We start from the raw sequence: 22,704 nt of genomic DNA on the forward strand, positions 1-22,704 counted from the left end.
TTTGATTCAAAAGTTCAAAGGTGTATCATGTTAGAATACCCTGAACACTCAAAAGGCTATAATGTATAAAACTGAAACTCAAATTGTTAAAGAATCAATACATGTAAAGTTTGATGATAAGATTGACTTTGAAAAGTAAAAGTTAGGTGACAAATTTGTAGATTTATAAATTGTTTATTCAGACTTTGAGGAGAAAGCTTATGGAGATGTTTAACAAAAAGCTAAACCATCAGAACCAGAAGTTACTGACGCATTAGTACCAGAACTTACTAACACGCCAGCACCTCAAAGGAGGTTAAAAAAAACTATCTCATATTTAGGATTTGGTGAAAAGACAAAACCTAACAAAACCAAATCATCATTCAGAATATATGAAGAGACGCTTATGGGCTTGGTGTTTATCACAAAACCAACTTCCAGTGATGAATCTTTTCTAGACTCTGGATGGATTATGGCGATGCAAGAAGAATTGAATCAATTCTCCAGAAATGATTGTGTGAACTCTAGTTCCCATACCAAAAGGAAAACATGTAATTGGAACCAAATGAGTCTTCATAAACAAGCTGAATGATAATGGTGAAGTGGTAAGAAACAAAGTCAGAGTGGTTGCACAAGACTATAGTCCATCAGAAGGAATTGACTATACTAAAACCTTTGCACCAATGGTCAGGTTAGAATATATTTGTCTTTTAAAATCCTTTGAAGTTAATCATAATATTATTCTATATCAAATGGATGTTAAAAGTGAATTCTTGAATTGATATATAACAGAGGAAGTGTATGTTCATCAACCCCTTAGGTTTGAAAATCACAAAAATCCTGAATTTGTTTATAAACTTAAGAAATCTTTGTATGGTCTGAAACAGGCTCTCAGAGCTTGGTATGAAAGGCTTAGCAACTTTATGATACAAAATTGTTTTTCAAGAGGAAAAGTTGACACAAGTCTGTTTTGTAAATTGTTCAAGAATGACATTTTAATAGTTCAAATTTATGTTAATGACATCATATTTGGCTCTACTAATGCTTCTCTTTGTCAAGATTTTTATAATTCAATGCATGATGAATTTGAAATGAGCATGATGGGAAAATTGAAATTCTTTATGGGATTTCAAATTAATCAAAGTCCAGATGGAACTTACATTCATCAGAGTAAATATATAAGAGAACTTCAAAAGAAGTTTGATATGGCCAAAAGCAAACATGTCAAAACTCCAATGCATCCAACGTGCATTCTGGAGAAAGACGAAGAAGGTAAAAAGGTAGATCAAAAAGTATACATATGTATGATTGGCTCTCTTATGTACTTAATTGCCTCTAGACTTGATATTTTATTCAGTGTTTGTTTGTGTGTTAGATTTCAGTCAGATCCTAGAGAAGTTCACTTAACAGATGTTAAGAGAATCTTAGGTATTTGAAAAATACTATTAACCTTACTTTGTGTTATAAGAAATCACCATATTACAAGTTATTACGTTATTGTGACTCTGAATTTGCTGGAGATAGAATTGAAAGAAAAAGCACCAATGAAAGTTATCAGTTTCTAGGTGAAAATCTAATCTCATGGTCCAGCAAAAGACAATCAACTATTTCACTATCAACAACAGAAATTGAATATATTGGAGCATCTGGATGTATCACATAGATTCTCTGGATGAAAAGTCAGCTAGAAGACTATAACTTTATGAGAGTAACATTCATATCCTTATTGATAATACCTCTTCCATATGTTTACCTAAGAGTCCCATTTTACACTTTAGAGTAAACACATTGAGATAAAACATAATTTTATAAGAGACTATGTTCATGAGGGTATTATTAATTTAAAATTTATTGATACATATCATCAATGAGTTGATATATTTACAAAACCCTTTGCTAGAGACATATTTTTTTCATTATGAAGAATTTAAAAATGAAAATCTATCTTGAGGAAAATACAAGTCTCAGTGTGTACTTATTCTAGAGAGTCAAAATAAGAATCTGGGGAAACATGACTCTGAACCAGTTAACCCTATGAAATGAAAAGGTTATATGGGTTAGAAGGTCCTAACTCCTAAGTCAGAAACCCTCTGGGAATTTATGCCTTCCGGACTCTGAATGATATTAATGTTTTTATTAATGAGATTTCATTATGGCTAAGGACTATTGACACGTGTCTAACTAATTCTTACAACATTAAATCGTTTGAATAAACCTTGGGAACTATTTTTTTGGGGTAAAACAAAATTCACGTTCTGACGCACCCTTTGTCATTAATTGTGTTTCTTTTTCGATTTTTTGTAATGATGTCTTTTGACAAGCGTGCAAGGTAGCGTGTTGTGTTATAGACATTATTACTGAGATTTTCAAGGTCATCATTACTTATTTTTTCAAATTTTTGTGTGTTTAAAACATTTTTAAAAACTCACAGTATCACGTTTTTCACACACAACGCAACTCTTACTGCTCACACTTGAATCTTTTCAATCCTAAAAACCTAAAACTTCAAAGGTTGTTCAACAAAACCCAACTGAAGTGGTTGAAAACTTCTCTGAAACCTCTCTATCAACTTCAATGGCTTACTCAGAAGATATCAGTAGCAAGAGAATCATAAAACATTAGAGATCTAAAATAAATTACAAGAAGAGAAAATAAGCACTACGAAAGGTCACAACCTTTAGACTAGGTCGGCAACCCAACCACCAAACCTAAGGAAGATCATATAGTCTTCATTAGTTTCTGATCTGCTCTCATCAGCTGGATTATTCTACTTAAGTTTCTTCATCCTCGACACTGAAGTCCTTCCTAACACAATTGCTCTAAAATATGTACCAACTTGGGTTCATGCCCCTTCATAGGATTTGAACCTATCATCTTTGTGCTTATTCCCCTCAGCATATTTGAGCTTCTAAATGACCTTGCTGACTTATTTAGAGGAACCCTTCTTTGAGTTCTCAAATGATTTGCTCATACTCCCGAGTGGGTATATATCTCAAGTAGTTGACAAGTGGCTAACAATCAGCTTATAGGCGATCTGACCTTATGTTCGGCTCCCTTTAGACCCAAGATGGCAGTCGGATGTGGACGACATTCTCTAAGAGACCTGCTTCATTGACCTCTAATTAGTGATCAATCTGTTCCTCCCATCCGGTCTTTCCTTTGGAATGGTGAAACCGAGCGATGATCGAAGGTAGCTGTTAGAATTCGATGTGCCTTCTCCCCGAGCTTATAGTCTATGATTCCCATTCACCTTTTCTGGCCCGACTATGGGGATGCGATCCTAAGTTTATCCAGGCTAGGTGATGTCACTTAGGGAATGTTATTTATGAGCAACGTCGTCTGAACCTCGACCCCATTAGAATTGCTACACTTACCAGGCGGGCTGCATTTGCGCCAAGACGTCTTTGTTTCTTATGTGATGTCCCTGGGTTGGATTTCTTGGAGAAGACTAGACCAAGCAATAAGGAAAACACTTGATCTGATTTCATGAAGGCCCGTCTACTGGTCGGAGATCCTTTGGTACCTATGGAAGGTGCTTTAGTACCTGATATGCACCTAGCATTAACTATGTCGTATCCCAACGCCATTAACTATGAACTCATCGTATCTTCGATGTCTCCCCGATAAGTACCACGTTGGCGACAGGAAGTACCTATACAGTTAGATCGAAATATGTAAAGTGAACCTTCAACATGATCTTTGAGGAGATTACCTTCGTCTTCTAGTAATCTCGGTGTGGATCCGGTTCTAGATCTAGGGTCTTTTCTTCTTTTGTTTTGCGGATTTCTCGAGGGAATCAGAGATATGAAAATCTGACAAATCACAGTTAAGATAGTGATTGATTGAATTGATTGCGTCATATCTCTGTGTTTGCTTATGAACTTTCTCGATTATGAGATCTAAGGAGGTTGCAAACGATGAAGTTGGAAGGAGAACACGAATTCGTTGAAATAGTAGGAATCAGAAGTCGATTCACACAAATTGCATCAATGTTCTGTTCAAAAACTAGAAATGAATGTTGTTGGAGAACTCGTGATCTTGAATGGTGGTGTTGATCTCCTTTACGGCGACGCGTGGTGGATCAACATGATTAGCACTTCAATGTCCAAATCATTTCAAAATTCAAGTTGAGTATAATGAAAAGTGGAGATAAGAGAATATACTTTGTTCTTTGTGTGTGAATAAATTTTTATACATTAAATCAAATAGATTGAATTTGAGATGAATTAAACCTTGGTCTTCTGGGCATCATGCCAAAACACCAACTCAAAGCCTATTATTTTGATATTTATTTGACATTTTTGGATGTATTAATGTTTTGATGTTTAGTGAAATAAATTAATTTTTAGCTAATTAAATTAGTAAAAAAGAATTCTACATTATTTTAGTAAAGTTAAATAAATGTTTACAATGACATAATGAAAGTAAACTCTAATCTTCGAATAAGAAAAAGAAATCTCTAATCCAACGGCTTGAGAAATGCCTGTCACCGTTGTAAACTGAACAACGCGCATTCATTCATTTTTGTATCATATATTTACAGTATCTAATCTTCTAGATAAAAAAAAAAAGCAGAAGAAGGAAGAAGAGGAATCGAGCAATCAAGACGAAGATGATGATGTTTGATCAGCAGCCACAGGCGCACCAGGACAAGCGAGGCTACACAAGCGTGAAAAATGATCAAGAATTCGACATCGAATCAGGAGAAACCCTCTACCCAGGTCTTAGCGTCGGTGAAAATCAACTCCGTTGGGGTTTCATCCGTAAAGTCTACGGAATCCTCTGCGCTCAGATCCTTCTCACCACCGTCGTCTCCGTCATAACCGTTTTCTATGCTCCTCTTAATCTTCTTCTCAGGGGAAATTCTCCTCTTCTCCTGTTCCTCGTCTTCCTCCCTTTTATCTGTACGGTTATCTCTTTCATGATTTTTCTGTAATTCATGTTCAATTGCGCCGATCTGAATTGATTTGATCTGGATTTTGTTTTGCAGTTTTGATTCCTTTGTTGAGGTATCAACAGAAGCATCCTCATAATTATATTTTGCTTGGACTTTTCACCTTGTCGATTAGCTTCACCGTTGGAGTTACCTGTGCTAATACAGATGGTAGGGTTTCGTTTTCAATTTTGATGGTTGATTTCGCGTATGGTATTGTCATTCCGTTATTCTGATGATTGGTTATATTATGTGTGTTGTTTTGCAGGGAAGATTGTTCTTGAGGCATTGATTTTAACATCTGCTGTGGTTTCTTCTTTGACTGGTTATGCCTTTTGGGCTTCCAAGAAGGGAAAAGATTTTAGCTACCTTGGTCCTCTCTTGTTCACCTGTCTCTTTACTCTTGTCCTCACCGGCATGATGCAGGTTTGCATTTCATATCATTTAATACATATGATTGATTGATAACTATAAAATTCGATGTTTCAATATTAATGGTAGTTTGTGTGTGTTATATGTCAAATGATAATATTAGGATGACTAAGTGGTCACATGGGATAATATAGGATAGGATTAAGAATGACATTGTTGTAGAAAAACTGAGTAGTTCCCATGGTAGAAAATATGGCTGAAATAGTATTATTGAACCATGGTGATTTTTGGGCTCGTTGCAAGGGTATATATCCACCAACATTACTGTTTTTTCTGCGATAATCTGCTATGACTGTGCCACAAAGTGGCCGGTACAGCCGGTTTTTATCTCTCCGCCTTAGACTGCCATCTACCATCGACAACAGTGGTTGAAATCATGGTGACATTAGAAGCTATGTTATTCGATTGGGGCTGAGGATTGTAAGTAAATTTGAATCTCTAGGATTCAATGCCAAACATGGATGTAGTCTAAATCTAGATGGTTAAGGAATGAGAAGAAAAAATTCATAGCACTTATAAGGAGGATAAATGAGACGAAATATTAAAGGGAGACTGGTGTGTTGTAACCCTGGTGAATGGTCTTTCAACGTGTGTGATTCTAAAGCTGCCAGAGCTAGCATTTTGCTGTGATATGCTTTGACACCACGGTTCCAAATACACAGAATTTGAAATTTAAAATGCTTTTCCGTTAGGTGTGATTCATTATAAGACATGATGAAACTGCTGTCTTCATGTGGTTGCATCATCTAATGAAAAAAGGCCTGTCTATAGGCACACACATTATTTATGCTTGCAGCTTTTCTCTTGCCTAAAACTAGTTTTTCTTTGCTGCAGATGTTCTTCCCTCTTGGGCCAGTAGCACATGCTATCTATGGTGGAATTGGTGCTATGATTTTCTCTGCTTATCTTGTCTACGACACTGACAACCTGATCAAGCGCTTCACTTATGATGAATACATTGGGGCCTCTGTCACCCTTTATCTTGACATCTTGAACCTGTTCCTTTCCATCTTGAGGATTCTGAGGGAGGCAAACAATTAGTCACCCTTGGCGAATTGATATTGACCAAAAATAAGTGAAACTACTTTGTTGCATCGCATCTATGTGATGCTTTAGTAAGCATTATGCAGATATACAATGCTTCTCTAGTATTCCTCTACAGCTGATAGACAGCACTTTTGGTGAAATGGAAAATTTGTAGCTTTACAATTGTATTTACGTGTGATATAAGAATCTCCTTTGGGATATGTTATTTTAACTTTGAATTTAATGCTGTCTCTTTATATATAATACATAGGATATCATACTTTCACCCTAGTATATTGTTTGCAGAGAATTGTGATATCATTGCCGGTGTTATGTAAAATGTAGATCTGAGCACAATAATTTGTCAAGACTTTGGTGCTATGTGTTAAGTTCCCTAATGTTTGATGCTATGTAAATTTGTTTATGCTCGATGTGAAGCATATCCTATTTTTTACAATAGGAACATTCTTCCTTCCAAAGGACAATATCGAGTTTTGTCAAAAGTAACTATCTAAGTGATGTTATTTGATTATAGTATATGTTAAAATTTTATAATGATAAAATAGAGATTCAATTAAGTGCAATAGAAAAAAAAAGGAGTGTCTGTCTCTTGTTATAAAGTACTGATTGTATTACGATATTAGGTCTGGAATTTTCAACTCTGTTTTGCTGTTACACCTTCCTAACCAGTTGATTCATTTTATCTATTTCAAAATACCCTTGATTATGTGTTTTTCTTTATAAAACTAAATTTTACTATTTGTAAGCTAACCTTCAGACTATTTTTGTCTTTGACTAACTGACTTTCGATTTTTGTAAGCTAACCTTCAGACTATTTTTGTGACTAACTGACTTCTGAACAGATTTCTAATATTAATAACTTTTGGATGTTGAATTTATACCTAACTTTTTGTTTCTTTCATTTTTTCTGACTCTCGTACTATTGTCTAATTGACAGTGTTAACATACAGCAGCAATCAGAATCAATCTAACAAAAACTGGATCTCATGAACTTAAATTGAATAAGAGATGAAACAATTGTGAATTTGATAAAATAAATCTATTATTAATGTCTTTTTTCATCAAATAAGGTTGTCAAAATCAAGTTTTTATCTTGACTCATCTAATATTAAAATAATATTAAATATATATATATATGTGTGACATGGTAAACGTATCATTAATTTAAATTTTTAATTTAATTAAAAAAAATACTAAATCATCATAATAAAATATAATATTCATAAATTTGTATTGAACTATATAAATTATTTATAAAATCATGAAAAGTAACATTCAAAAGATTATTCAAGAGTTTTATAAGTTTAAGTTAAAAAAAATAAGTATTGTCATCTTCAACTTAATCAAAAATTTAACCCTTCATTTAAAGATGAAGCTGGGGGATTGCTTATACCAGCAATTTCACATCCTGCACTAACTTCATCATTCTTCATTAATAAGTTGCTTGAATCTATAATTTCATTGATATGTTCAACCAAAGAAAAAATGATTGAAGATGAAGCTGGAGGATTGCTTATACCAACAATTTCACAACCTGCACCAACTTCATCATTGATAGGTTGCTTGAATCAGCAATTTCATTGATTTGTTCTTTCTCTCTCAAATATGTGCGAAGTCATAAAATAAAAAATTGCAGAGAAGTTTTCATGGTTCAAAATATAAATGCACTTTTTAAAATTTGAAAAAATAGGTAGAGTCAGGTCAGAGCAAAATCCAAAGATTTTCCATGATTTCACCAACTTTAAAGCGATTTAAATCGTTTAAAATCGTTTCAAAATACGATTTTACATACAAACATTTTTACTAAAATTTAACACAAAATACTAACAGAAACGTAAAATTTATAAGAATTTATGTTTTAAATCATGATTTTAACAATCTTTATGATTTTAACAATCTTTGTATACAAGTACCAAGCTACAAGGCTACCTTTAAACACCAAATTACTCGCTGACTCAACTTGTAACTAACTATCTCATTAATAATAAAATTACAGAATTACTTAAACTCAAAAAAGAAACAGACAAAACTCAGTCAAATATAGATCAGATATTAGTTCTTAATAAACGCCGAAGAACAAACAAGTCAATAGCTTTAGATTGAGATTCCACATTCTTTACATCCATATGTTACATATCATTTCTTCAACTTAATCAAATTCCATTCAACTAAATGTAATCTCAGGTTTGTCCAAACTAGCTAAATTAACTATAAGTATGGTACCTATTTAATGGGTGAAGAAAAAGGTTCTAACCATGTTTTTCTTTCTTATGATATACTATAAACAAGCTTACCCCATTACAGAACATCTCCCATGTTTATTTATGTACAAACAAGTACAAGATGCTACAAGATTACCGCCAAGTGATGTAAGGAAATTGCATTTGAGACAATGGTTGAACAATATATCAGTAATAAGGCGACTCAATAAAACACAATTATGCAATCCCTAAAATAAAGGGTATTGCAAATAACTGAACATTCTTTCTCACAAAAAGATGCCACAGAACATGGCTAGAGACCCTTCTTCAAAGAGGATGAAGGGTTCACATGGGCGTACACTTGAACTTTATTTCAATTGGTGCTCACTTTATCCCTTGAGCTTGTATAAGACATAAAAAATAGGTCGTATTTACATCATTCAGTTACGAGGAAAAAAACTATACCCTTAATGAGCAATTTGTGTTTATAAATTGAATCAACAGTGATCATGAACCCACAATCTGGTCATGACTTAACAGCCTCATCATCATCATCATCTTCAGTATCCCAACTTAGATCCTCATCTTCGTCAGCCGTTGCCGAACTCAACCTCTTCCGCAAATCAATCCTACTTTCGGACCCACCAACATTGTCTTTATTATCATCATTGCTTTCAACATCTTCAATTTCTTCCCAGCTGATGTCTTCTTCCTCATGCAATGAAGGCTGGCTTGAAACAACAGAAATATCACTATCTTTGCAGGATTCACCACCATTACCGTTATCTATATCTGTCTTCACTTCTGATGCCTCGTTTTTCTCATCCAAGTTTTCATCTTGATCACCCAAAGTCACCGTTACTGGAACATTAGATGCCACATTGTCATTATTATTCACCTCCAATTTATCACCTTCATCAGTTACAGACTCAGAAGCAACAACACCCTTCTCACCATTTTCTATCTTCAAATCCTTAACAGTCTCAACATTAACACCTTCATCAGTTATAGATTCAGGAGCAACAACACCCTTCTCATCATTTTCTATCTTCAAATCCTCAACAGTCTCATCATTAGCACGAACCTTAGCGCCAATCTTAGCAGAATTATCCTCCTTCAATTCAGAAACCCCAATATTACTACTACCTTTGGGTCCATTTCGATCATCATTATTATCTTCATCATCATCGAAATCCCAGCTCAAATCCTCCTCTTCATCGCCAGATATAGCACGCTTCACAAGCTTAGCCCTTGCTTCCTCAGCTTGGTTAAGCTTATGCAGCTTATAAAAATACCTACTCCAGAATCTCTCATCATCAATCTTACTAGGAACAACCTTCTCATAAATCTCATCAACAACAGAATTCTCTTTCATCAAACTCTCAATCTCCTCTTCCTTATTATCCAATTCAAACCCTAATTTCCACTCATTGAAATTCTCCAAATCTTCAGGTTCCTCCAAATAGGTATTAACATCACCCTGAAGACCACGCATTAATACATCAAATCTACTATATTTCAAATCCAAACCCTGAGCACTACTACTACTCCTCAATATTCTCTTGTTACCGTTATGGCTTGAATCAGAATCAGAATCAGGGGCTAAGAGAGAATCCCTACCGTGTGAGATAATCTGCGCCGTCGATTTCCAAACGCTGCTGCCGATGTCATCAATAGCCTGGCCAACGGTCTCGAGCGATTCCTGAGCCACCGATGCGCCAACATCTAGGGAAACCGGGAGGTCTTTAACAGCGCGTGAGGCGGCTTCTCGGATAACCGATGTTTCAATCCTCAAGCCGGAGCCGAATTCTTCGAGATCGTGCCGGTAATTCGCGAGGACAGATTCGGATTTGGATGCTAGGGTTTGGATCAAGCCGCCGAAGCTCCAAGCGGTGTTTTCGGTTGATGTATCGTGATCTGATTCGGCTTGGTCGGGATCATGCGGTGGCGAGTCGCTTTGATCGGAATCATGCGACGGCGAGTCGGGTTCGTCGGAGAAGACAGTTTTGAAGAAGTCCATGCCGGCGGAAACGGAAAGGGGTTGTTTGGAGAAATTGGCGGAGGGATTGATTTGTGTACAATGGTGTGGGTTTTGAAGGCGTAAAAGGAATAAGGACGATTTTGTAACAAAATTAGGTTTTTTTAATCGTACAAATTTAAATAAATAAAATTTAAATTTGATGATATACATATTTTAAATTGTTAATCACAATCATTAATTTATTTAAAATATTTAATTTTTACTTAACTTTTTTTAAAATAGTAATACATTTGAATTATATTGAGGGTGTAAACTTATTTACATACACATTGTATAACAATTAAATTCTTTAAAAAGTGTGTATAATATTTAAATTCAAAACTTAGAAATTTCATCAAAATTTATTTAGGATTATGAATTTTTATATAATTATCTTATGAAAAAGTGGAATATTATATCTTTTCGTTATCTGTTTAAATTTTATTTTCTATTAAATAAAACAGACGTGCTACATTAAATATGTTATATCGATATAATTGATGTCATGAAATTTAAAGAGATGGTAGATAGTAGGGAATAAGTAAGAATTATATGAGAGATTTTGGTGACATTTTTTGTATTTGGAAAAGAATAATAGCCTTTGAACTTTGAAGTGATGAAGACAATCCTCCTCACATTAAGAAGAGACACATTAAGAAGAATTTACTTTGGTAAAAGATAGGGAAAAACATAAACTTACTCAACTTAAAATATAAATTAACACCCGAGCCATGTGGATAAAAACAACACCACTCAATTAAAGTCATTTACGGAAATGTTAAATGAGTGGGAACCTTGATATTAGGTTGACTATAAAAATCTCTATGATCAACAAAAATATGACTTTCTTTTTATTGTTGAACTAATAATTTATTATGCGAGTGTCTTAAACAAATCAGACTTAATATATTTGAATTAAATTTTAGACCGAATAATGATTCAAACATATGAGATTTTTGTGCAATAGATATGAATCCCAATATGTTGAGCTTATCTGAAAAAACATGTAACTTTTTCTATAGAAGTGGATCAAACTAAATTTTTCATTGAAACTGTATATGCAAATAACTCAAATGTGATTAGAAGATAGTTATGGAGTGAACTTACCAATTTTCAACAATTCAATCCTGACCCTTGGTGCATGATAGGTAGGGGTGTTTGCGGTACGGTTTTGACGATAAAAATCATCCGAACCGCAACAGAAAAAAGCATGTGATTCGGTTGATTTTTAGAAATAAAACCAAAATAAATCAATGCGGTTTGGGTTGGTTCGGTTTGTTCAATTTTTTATAATATTTTTATTGAGTCATACATACACTTATAGAGAATAACATAAATTTGTGTTTAATCATTCATAAATTACTAAATAACATCAAAACTCGTCATATTTAGACAAAAGCATTTCATTCAATATACAAAAAATCAGATTAGACAAAAGTGGAATAAAAACATATATAAATAATAGCATAAAATAATATCAAAGACATTATAATAAAACATAAAAAACATATGAGACGAGAGATTAGAGAAGATGAAAAAAAGAACATAAGATATGCGAGATTGAGAAGAAAGGTTCGATAAAAATGTAATTGAAAGAGAAAACAGTAACATAAAAGATGAAAAAGAAAGAACACAAGAGAGGACTTATTAAAGTAGAATATGCGAGACCTACATGGAAAAGAAGATGAGAAGAATGTGCGATACTATTATGAGAGATTTAAGAAGGTTGAAATTGAAACCCTAAGTGTGAGTAAGAGAAAATCGTTTGTAATTATAAGGTTAAGACATACTAAGTTTGAGGTTTGTGTTGGATGTGGGATAAGTGAAGTTTGGGTTGTAACATAATACGGTTTGGTTTGATTTAGTTCGGTTTTCAAAATACAAACCGCAAACCAAACCAAACCGTCCGGTTTTGTTAAAAAATGGCTCAAACGAATCTGAACCAAATGTGGTTTTTTGCGGTTTTGATTTGGTTTGGTTTAGTTTGTGATTTTCTATTGGGTTGGTTTGGTTTTGAACACCTCTAATGATAAGTGATTTCAATGCAATTATTGATTCTCATGAGAAATTTGGTAGATTTCCTCCAAACAAAACTTTCACTAATGAGTTTCTTAATTGGACAAATCAAAATGCGCTTATGCTTTTTGCGATTAATAACAAATATTACACTTGGACAAATGGGAGGAAAGGTAGTGCTTACTCTTCTGCTAGGTTTGGCAAATCTATTTGTAATAAAATTGGCTAGATAATTGGAACACAAACAATTGTTCCACTTTGATCAAGAATCACTCAAACCATTACCTATTCTTCTCCGTGCGACAAAGGTAGGTTTGACTTGGTTAAACCATTCAAATTTCTGAGGGTTTGGACTCTAGATGATATATGTAGACAACTGATTGTTGATAATTGGAATATTGGTGTTATAACACCCTAAACCCCAAAACTTATATAAAAATAATTACTCGACATAATTAGGACGCTACTCTCAAACAACAATGCATACTTCACATTTAAATTAAATACTCACAATGGAATTTCAAATTAATATTCAGTAACTTTATATATCTCAGCAAGTCTAAATACGAAACCAGGATATCATCATCCAATGATTACCTCAACAAAATAAAATAGTACGCTCTTTCCTGATGTTACAGATTAGAGCATTTAACCGACTAATAAAACGATAAGCGATAAAGTAAATGAAGATGAGCTCCAAGGCTATCTTCCAACTTACAATAGCTACTACTTATGTTCTTGAGTATATGTACACATCGTATATTAACACACAAACAAAAAACAAAAGGGTGAGAATATGCTCAAATATGTTAGTGGTGCAAAGGATTAGGAAGGGTAGCCTAAACAACAACAACAATAACAATCATCAACAAATAATGTATTTGCACAACAAATCATCAATTCATAAATTCCAACTTGTATGCAATTGAAAACATCTCGACTCTATATGCATGTGGTATCAACTCAATAATGATTCTTAATATAAACCTGATCTCAACAGCTGAACCTCGAGCCCTAACATCTGAGCTCTAAGCCCTGATATCTAAGCTTATGACAAGTCACTAGTCCCAATATTTGAACTCGTGACTTGCCTCTTTCACAATAATGACAATATATGATGTATGGCATACAATAATAGAACAACAACACAATAATGTTTACAGTCCCATATATGAGTGTAAATAATCATGCATTTAAGCGTATCAACAATAGTTCTAACTCTGAACTACGCATCTCAATAACCATCAGCAAGTATTTACAATAATTCATATAATTATACTTGCGCTTCACATCATATATTCACACATCAAATAAACATCCACACAACACTCAATCATATTAATTCATATTATCATCACTCAATCATTAGTTCATTCATTTACAACAATTAACCATTTGTTCGATACCGTCAACTATTATGTAACAAGTAAATCAAGTATTTTTCAAAAATTCTAGCAACCATCTAGCCTCTTAATATATCACTACAGGATATTCATTCACATTATCTCTCCAACGCTTCAAATCGCACCTCATATGAACTTATAGAGCTAAAGTTATGGCAAAAACGACCGAATAAAATAATAGGTTTCAACTCAGGAATTTTTCATATTTAAACTAGCATCAACCGATTGACAGTGACCGTCAATCGATTGATCTGATTCTTCCATACATTCAGTTTTTCCTATTTTTCACTTTTTATCTAAGAGCACTCGATTAATTAATGTAATTAATCGATTGACATCGTCGTTCCTTTCAATTGTTCTACCTTTTCACATGATTAATTAATTGACACCGGGGGTCAATCGATTAACATCAACCAAATTTCCAAAAGTCTCAGTTTTAATCACGTTCACTTCATCTCCTTCAATCCCTAAAACTCATACATCATTCCAGATCATATTGTAACATCCAAACACATCACATAATTAATTTAACAACATAAATCAATCTCATAACAATTAAACATGTCATAACACAGTGATCAAATAATGAATTACAACAATTGAATATGTAATTTACACTTTTTCATCAAGAACACATGAACACATCAATAATGGTGGAGTCAAAAGAAAAAACTAGAAGAATTTGAGGACACCTTTCTACCCTTCATACAATATACACTCATATAAGAGTAATCTTCTCTCTTAACTTGGATTTCTAGTAAAGTAAGCTATAAGCTCCTCAGCAATGATGTTTTTTTCCCAACCTTAGGTTGCCTCTCTTGCCTCCTTTTTTTGTTCCAAAATAATATGTACGGTAAATGTTCTAACCCTCACTCTGTTCTATTTAAACAGAAACCTAATTCTCCTTAATTATGTTATTATCTAATTATCCTCAACCTACTCTCTTAATTATGTTATTATCTAATTATCCTCAACTTACTTCTCTCATTTCAGATCATATTGTAACATCCAAACACATCACATAATTAATTTAACAACATAAATCAATCTCATAACAATTAAACATGTCATAACATAGTGATCAATTCATGAATAACAACAATTGAACATGTAATTTACACTATTTTCATCAAGAACACATGAACACGTCAATAATGGTGGAATCAAAAGAAAGAACACATGAGCACATGAACTCGTGACTTGCCTCTTTCACAATTGCTCTAAGCCCTGATATCTGAGCTTGTGACCAGTCACTAGTCCCAATATTTGAACTCGTGACTTGCCTCTTTCACAATAACGACAACATATGATGTATGACATACAATAATACAACAACAACACAATAATGTTTACATCCCCACATATGATTGTAAATAATCATGCATTTAAGCGCATCAACAATAGTTCTCACTTTGAACTACGCATCTCAATAACCATCAACAAGTATTTACAATAATTCATATAGTTATTATACCTGCGCTTCACATCATATATTCACACATCAAATAAACATACATACAACACTCAATCATATTAATTCATATTATCATCACTCCATCATTAGTTCATTCATTTATAACAATTAACCATTTGTTCGATACCGTTAACTATTATGTAACAAGTAAAATAAGTAGTTTTCAAAAATTCCAGCAACCATCTAGCCTCTTAATATATCACTACGGGACATTCTCTCTCGAACGCTTCAAACCGCACCTCATATGAATTTATAGAGCTAAAGTTATGGCAAAAACGACCGGATAAAAAAATAGGTTTCAACTCAACAATTTTTCATATTTTAACTAGCATCAATTGATTGATAGTGACCGTCAATCGATTGATCTGATTCCTCCATACATTCAGTTTTTTCTATTTTTCACTTTTTGGCTAAGAGCAATCGATTAATTAATGTAATTAATTGATTGACATCGTCATTCCTTTCAATTTTTCCAATTTTTCACAAGATTAATGAATTGACATCGGGGGTCAATCGATTAACATCAACCAAATTTCTAAAAGTCCCAGTTTTAATCACGTTCACTTCATCTCCTCCAATCCATAAACCTCATACATCTTTTCAGATCATATTGTAACATCCAAACACATCACATAATTAATTTAACAACATAAATCAATCTCATAACAATTAAACATATCATAACACAATGATCAATTCATGAATTACAATAATTGAACATGTAATTTACACTATTTTCATTGAGAACACATGAACACATCAATAATGGTGGAATCAAAAGAAAAAACTAGAAGAAGTTAAGGACACCTCTATACCCTTCATACAATATACACCCATATAAGAGTGATCTTCTCCCTTAACTTGGATTTCCAACAAAGTAAGTTATAAGCTCCTCAGCAATGATGTTTTCTTCTCAACCTTAGGTTGCCTCTCTTGCCTCCTTTCTCTTGTTCCAAAATAATACGTACTATACAATTTCTAACCCTCACTCTTTTCTATTTGAACAGAAACCTAATTCCCCTTAATTATGTTATTATCTAATTATCCTCAACTTACTCTCGTATTCCCTATTTTACCCTTACTCCTCTTACTAACTTCGATTTATTTTATTTTAATTTCTAATAATTCAATTACCCACAAAATTCTGTTATTTCTCTTATTTTTCTACAACTATCTTAATTTTAATCATTCTACTCAACTTAAATTAATTAAAATAATTCAATTAATTTCTATCATTCCCTTAACTCTCTCTAATACCCACTAGGATACATAAATTCCAAAATTATCCAAATAGCAGAATATAAATCACTGCATAATTTAAATAAAATGTGACTAAATTCAATTAAAGAAACTAATTGAATTTGTGGTGTTATAACTCCTCCTATTTATAGAATAAAAAGTTTGATTAATGATGCAAGTTACAATGACGATCTTAGATTGGAGGGAAAAAATGCTCAACTTATGTTAGTTAAGGCGTTACATATGCAAGACCAATTTTGGACTAATATGATAAGGAATAGGTGTTTTAAGGATGGAAATAGGAACACAAAGTTTTTTCACATCATAGTCAAATTGAGATATGGTAATAATAAAATTACTAGACTGAGGCATGTTAATATTTTCTTAGAGGAGAGCAATGAATTAGATAATCATGTTGTTAACTTCAACAAAAAATTCTTTAGCTAAAAATTGCAGTTATACTTATCAAACAGAGAGAACTATCCCAAAACTTATAACTCAAGCAGAAAATGAATATCTCAGGTATCAACCAGAGGAAATTAATAATGTAGTGCATAATATGGATGCTTTTTCAAGCCTATTGGTATTTAGTAGGGATTGATTTGATCACTCCAGTGAATCAATTCTTTAAACAAGATTAGATCCTTCATAATCTCAATTCAAATAATAGGACTTTGACACCTAAACAACATGTAGCAAATTCTATCGAGCATTATAGACCTATTGTGCTTGCAAATTTTCAATTCAAAGTTATCACTAAGATCATTGTGGACAATTTGACCATCTTATATCCTAAAATTGTTTTAGAACACCAAAAAGGCTTCATTATCGGCAGAAATATTCATGAGTGCATTGGAATTACTTCAAAATCCATTAATATATTGGACTATAAATCCTTTGGAGGTAGTATGGATTTGAATATAGACATCAGAAAAAACCTTTGATACTTTAGATTGACAATATCTTATAAAAGTTATTGTTCAATTTGGATTTGATAAAAAGTTTTGTGATTGAATTCTTACCATTCTACACTTAACCAACCTATCAATCATGATAAATGGGAAATCTGCAAGATATTTTCTTGCTGTAAAGGAGTGAGTTAAGTAGATCCTCTGTCTCCCCTGCTCTTTTGTATTGCTGAAGAGACACTTAGTAAGCCTTTATCTATGTTTGTGGATCACTGTAAGTTTACATGTATATCAGTTGGTAAAACAACCATTCCTACCACACTTTTTTTATATATGACCTTATGATATTTTACAAAGCTACTAGGAAAACTGCTTAACTCATTAACCATCTGCTTTAAGAATATGGTCATAATTTTGGTCAACACATCAATCCAATTTTGGTCAGAATTCTGGATTTAGGCTAAGGCATGTTGTAGATATGCTTAGATTCATTATCTTCAAAGGCAATCCTATACATAATCATCTTCAAATAATAGTAGATAGAGTACTGGCCAAGATAGCTACTTGGAAATAGCATATTTTCTCTATTACGGGTAGGGTTCAATTGGTCCAATCAGTAATACAAGGCATGCTTCTGTATAGTCTTAGGATTTATGAATGACTAATTGATCTTCTTAACAAACTAGATTCTTGCATCAAATAATTTATATGGAAATAGACAATAGAAATATGATTACTACATCTAGAAAGATTATTTGCTCATCTTTGTCTGAAGAAGGTCTTTATTCTTATAGATATTAAGACAGTAAACAAAGCTAGGTGTTTATCTCTTTATTGGAAGTTCTTGGCTATCAATAGTCAATGATCTTCCATGCTTGTTGAAGATATTTTAAAGATTAGCTTGTAAGTTGATAATGTTATTACTGGTAAACTCATTTGGATAGGATGTGCAAATGGTGATCTATCTTTTAAAGATACCTACAGATGTACTAAGAGGAATCAAATTGAGCCTTCTTAGCAAAATTCATTTGGCATACCTAAATACCACCTGCAAAGTCATTAGTGACATGGAAGTTAATGCTTAATGTTATTGAAACTTAAGACATCCTAATTTGAAAGGGGATTCATATTGTTTTGAGGTGTTTTCTGCAATTATGATGTGGAAACGGCAAACCACTTATTTCTTAGATGTAAGTATTACTTACTTTTTTGGAATTAGATGAAGTGATTGTTTGACATGAACATTGATAAAACTAGTTACACATGTTTATTTAAATATGCTAGTAGAAGTTGGAGATCTCAAATTTAGAATCTAATCACGACTCTCTTAATAATAATAATTTTTTGGAAAACTTGGTACACACGAAATGATATTAGGTTTCCAAATGGTAAAATTTGTGAATCTATGTGCTTGCATGTATAAATATGAAAATTCTAGAGAAGATCCATCTAAAGGTTTAGATGACGACAACGTTGTCTAAAGTCGGTGACAATAGCTTTCAACTCTCTGGTGATGGTGACCTAACAAGAGAAATGTCGCATGTCTCATCAAGAGAAAAAAGACTCAATACTAAATTATTTACACGATCGATGTATCTGGAAAAAATCTTGGAAGCCTTAAAATAATAAAAGAGAAGAATTGCGAAAGCTTGTTAGGTCGTCTCTGTTTGAGTGACCCAAGTTTTGTAAAAGTAAGTAAGTAGTTTCTAAGTACTAAGGAAAATCACACACATACCTTTAAAAATATTTTTCAAATGTTTTTATCTTTAAAGTTGTTTTCTATGCCAAGCCAAGTGATTAAGAAGATGTCCAACTCTTTTCCAAATATTTCTTAAACTAATCAATTAATTAGATACTTAAGTCAATCGATTGGCAAAACTTTTCTAAGTCAGCTAATCGATTAGAGAATTAAGCCAATCAATTGGAGAGAGCATAAATGATTGATCAAAAGATTAAGACAACACCTTTATGACTTGTAAAAACTCTATATTAAATAATTCCATGTTAGGCAAGCTAATCGATTAAAAATGACCACACCAATTGATAGGAGAATTATGCCAATCGATTGGCTTATAAATTATGCTCGTGGGTTATTTCCTTTTCTGATTTTTCCAACTCCTCAATAAAGAAGACTCACCCCCTCTTTATTTCATGCCACTTTCCAAAGCTTTACATTTTATTTCGAATTTATCTCTCCACTCTCTCTCTCTCTCTCTCAATATTTATTTTTCACTTAAAGTTTTCATAGTGCTTTTGAGTGAAACTTTCATAGTGCTTTTTCACTTAAATATCTGGTGCAATCTCTTTAACCCCATCCTTTTAATTTATGCTATTTACTTTTAATATTTTATTTATGTTGCTATTCACTTTTAAGAAGCTACTAACATGATCTTAATCGAGAAAAATATAAAAGTAATTGTGATGTATGAAGAAGGAGAAAATAAAATAAAAAACTAGTACTTTGAACTGAGGAATCTGATTTTGATGGTGACATGGCTCTCATAGTAAAATAATTCAAGAGATTAATGAATAATGAGAATAAGAAAAAGGAAGAACAAGAAAAATGTAAGGAGAAAACACCACTCATTTCAACATGCTACAATTGTGGAAATACAGGGCACATCATCAAACCATCCTGCCCATATTAAAAAAGGCTAGTAAAATATTCATAAAATCACATAAAAAGAAGAAAGCTCATGTTGCACGGGAAGACAATGATATGGAATTCTCAATTCTCCTATCATGATCTTTTTAGAATCTGCAAGAAACTAACAAAAGAAGCAAATAATCTAGAATAAATTGTTTATGCATCTAAAAATTCTATCTCATCTCTTGAACTTAAAAATAAAACCCTTGAAAGGGAGATATAACTCCTTAGAGAGAAACATTATGATCTATTTCAAAGCTCTCCTAATTCAAGAGAAGATGATGAACCTAACAAGTAAGATATATATGACAACTTAAAAAATGAAATTTGCGATCTTCAATAATCACTTGTCAATTTCACCAAAGGAAGAGATAACTTAAATTCTTTGTTAGGTAATCAGAGAGAATCCTAAAAAAAAGTTGGTCTTGGCTATAAACCAAATAGTAATAGTAAAAACTTCGATAATATTTGTAATGCCAAAACCGCCTCTCAATATAAAACTATAAAATGAAATTATTGCAAAAAGGATGGACACATTGTAATGTTATGTCTCATCAAGAAAAGTCATGAAATTAAAGAAGGAAATCCTTCTTCATATTTGTATAAGAAACTTATAATTGGAGAATAATAGGGATCTTATGAACATCATTCTTTCAATTTCCTTCAACTAGATAAAAGGAAATGAGTTGAGAATCGATTTCATTTGATCCTAGAATTTTAGCTTTTCAGGCTCTTTTGCTTATCCTAGGCTCAGATTGTGTTTCAACAATCTGTGAGATACTTTCAGGTTGTTCTTCAACAATTCATGGAGAATTTCGATCACGAGATTCTTCACTCATGGGAATCTCATATTCCTTATCCTTCATGATAAGTTTTTCAAAGAACTCCACATCTCGGGATTCAACAATTACGCTAGACTCCAGACTTAAAAGTCTATATGCCTTGTTGTTGGATGTATATCCTATGAAGGCACATTTGATCCCTCGAGGACCCAACTTAGTTATTTTAGGATCCATATTCTTGTAATATACCACACACACACACACTCTAAAATAAATGATATTTGGTGATCTACCTTTCCATATCTCATATGGAGAGATACCGGTTAACTTTAAAGGAATCATATTCATTATATGACGTGCAGATAGTAATGCTTCACCCCACAAATTAAATGGCAATTCAGAATGCATTAACATAGTATTTATCATTTCTTGATATGTTCGATTCTTTCTCTCGGCTAGACTATTTTGTTGTGGTGTATGAGGTGTGGAACATTCATGTATAATGTTATATTCTTCACAATTTGCATTGAATTCCGTAGAAAAATATTCGCCTCCTCTATCACTTCTAAGGACTTTGATATTTCTACTTAATTGTTTTTCTACCTCTGCTTTATATATTTTAAAGGCATTAAAAGCATCATCTTTATGCTTTAGAAGATATACATGTGTGAACCTAGAGCAATCATCAATAAAGGTTATGAAATACCGGTTCCCCATACTGATTAGCATGCCATTAAATTCACACAAATCAAAGTGCACCAGATCAAGCAAATTTGATTTTCTTTCAATACTTTTGAAAAGTTTCTTGATCATTTTTTATTTGACACATATTTCACATTTTTTGAAATCATGAATATTGCATGAGAACAAACTAGATTTAGTTAGTCTATTCATATTACTAATACCATTATGTGCTAATCTAGAATGCCATAAAGAAGTAGATTCAAGCATACAAGCAGAATTAGAAATTTCATTAATAATATCATCGGTAGTACAAAGTTTGATCATTTCCTCAGCAAAATATCCTTTTCCTACAAATACACTATTACGGGTCAATATTAGTGTGCCTGATTCATATACAGACTTAATACCAAGTTTTCCCAACAAGTCCCTACTAACTAGGTTCCTATTCATGTCGGGGACATGGAGTACATTGACAAGAGTGACTTTCTTTCCGGAAGTGAAATTCAGTTCGACGGATCCTTTTCCAACGACTCTAGATCGTACTTCATTTCCCATCTGCACTTCTTGTCCATCATTTACGTCTAAATAGTTTTTAAACGATGCTTTGTCATAAGAAACATGCACGGTAGCACATGTATCATACCATCATCCTTGCATTTTGCCTTTGATTACCATAATCTCGCTCACCGTAGAAATTATGTCGTCATTTGCAAGAACAACATTAACTTCATTTTTGGACTTGTTATGCCTGTAATCTCGAGCATAGTCGTCTGGTTTACCACACACATAGCAACTGCCTTTTGATCCTTATGGTCCGCTAGAGTTCTTGAACTTGTTATGTTCTTTCTTAGGACCAAGATGGTTCTTCATGCCATCATGTTTCCTCTTTCCTTTTCCAATTACAACATTGGCTTTAGAGTATCCAGCATACTCTGACTT

At 32.9% G+C, this 22,704-nt stretch overlaps 2 protein-coding genes across 2 annotated transcripts; one reads left to right on the plus strand and one right to left on the minus strand.

Moving 5' to 3' along the window:
- Nucleotides 1–4,410: 4,410 nt before the first annotated feature.
- On the plus strand, nt 4,411–6,614 carry LOC127078854 (BI1-like protein). Its single transcript, XM_051019275.1, has 4 exons — nt 4,411–4,883; nt 4,970–5,083; nt 5,181–5,338; nt 6,179–6,614. Exons 1-4 carry the CDS (start codon nt 4,592–4,594, stop codon nt 6,383–6,385), a joined length of 771 nt encoding a protein of 256 aa, XP_050875232.1. The 5' UTR covers nt 4,411–4,591; the 3' UTR covers nt 6,386–6,614.
- Nucleotides 6,615–8,819: 2,205 nt separating this feature from the next.
- Nucleotides 8,820–10,722, minus strand: LOC127078860 (protein DOS2). The gene has a single exon (XM_051019283.1). It carries the CDS (start codon nt 10,610–10,612, stop codon nt 9,119–9,121), a length of 1,494 nt encoding a protein of 497 aa, XP_050875240.1. The 5' UTR covers nt 10,613–10,722; the 3' UTR covers nt 8,820–9,118.
- Nucleotides 10,723–22,704: the final 11,982 nt, after the last annotated feature.

The sequence above is a fragment of the Lathyrus oleraceus genome, chromosome 1 (genome assembly GCF_024323335.1).
Source record: "Lathyrus oleraceus cultivar Zhongwan6 chromosome 1, CAAS_Psat_ZW6_1.0, whole genome shotgun sequence".
Lineage (NCBI taxonomy): Eukaryota > Viridiplantae > Streptophyta > Magnoliopsida > Fabales > Fabaceae > Lathyrus > Lathyrus oleraceus.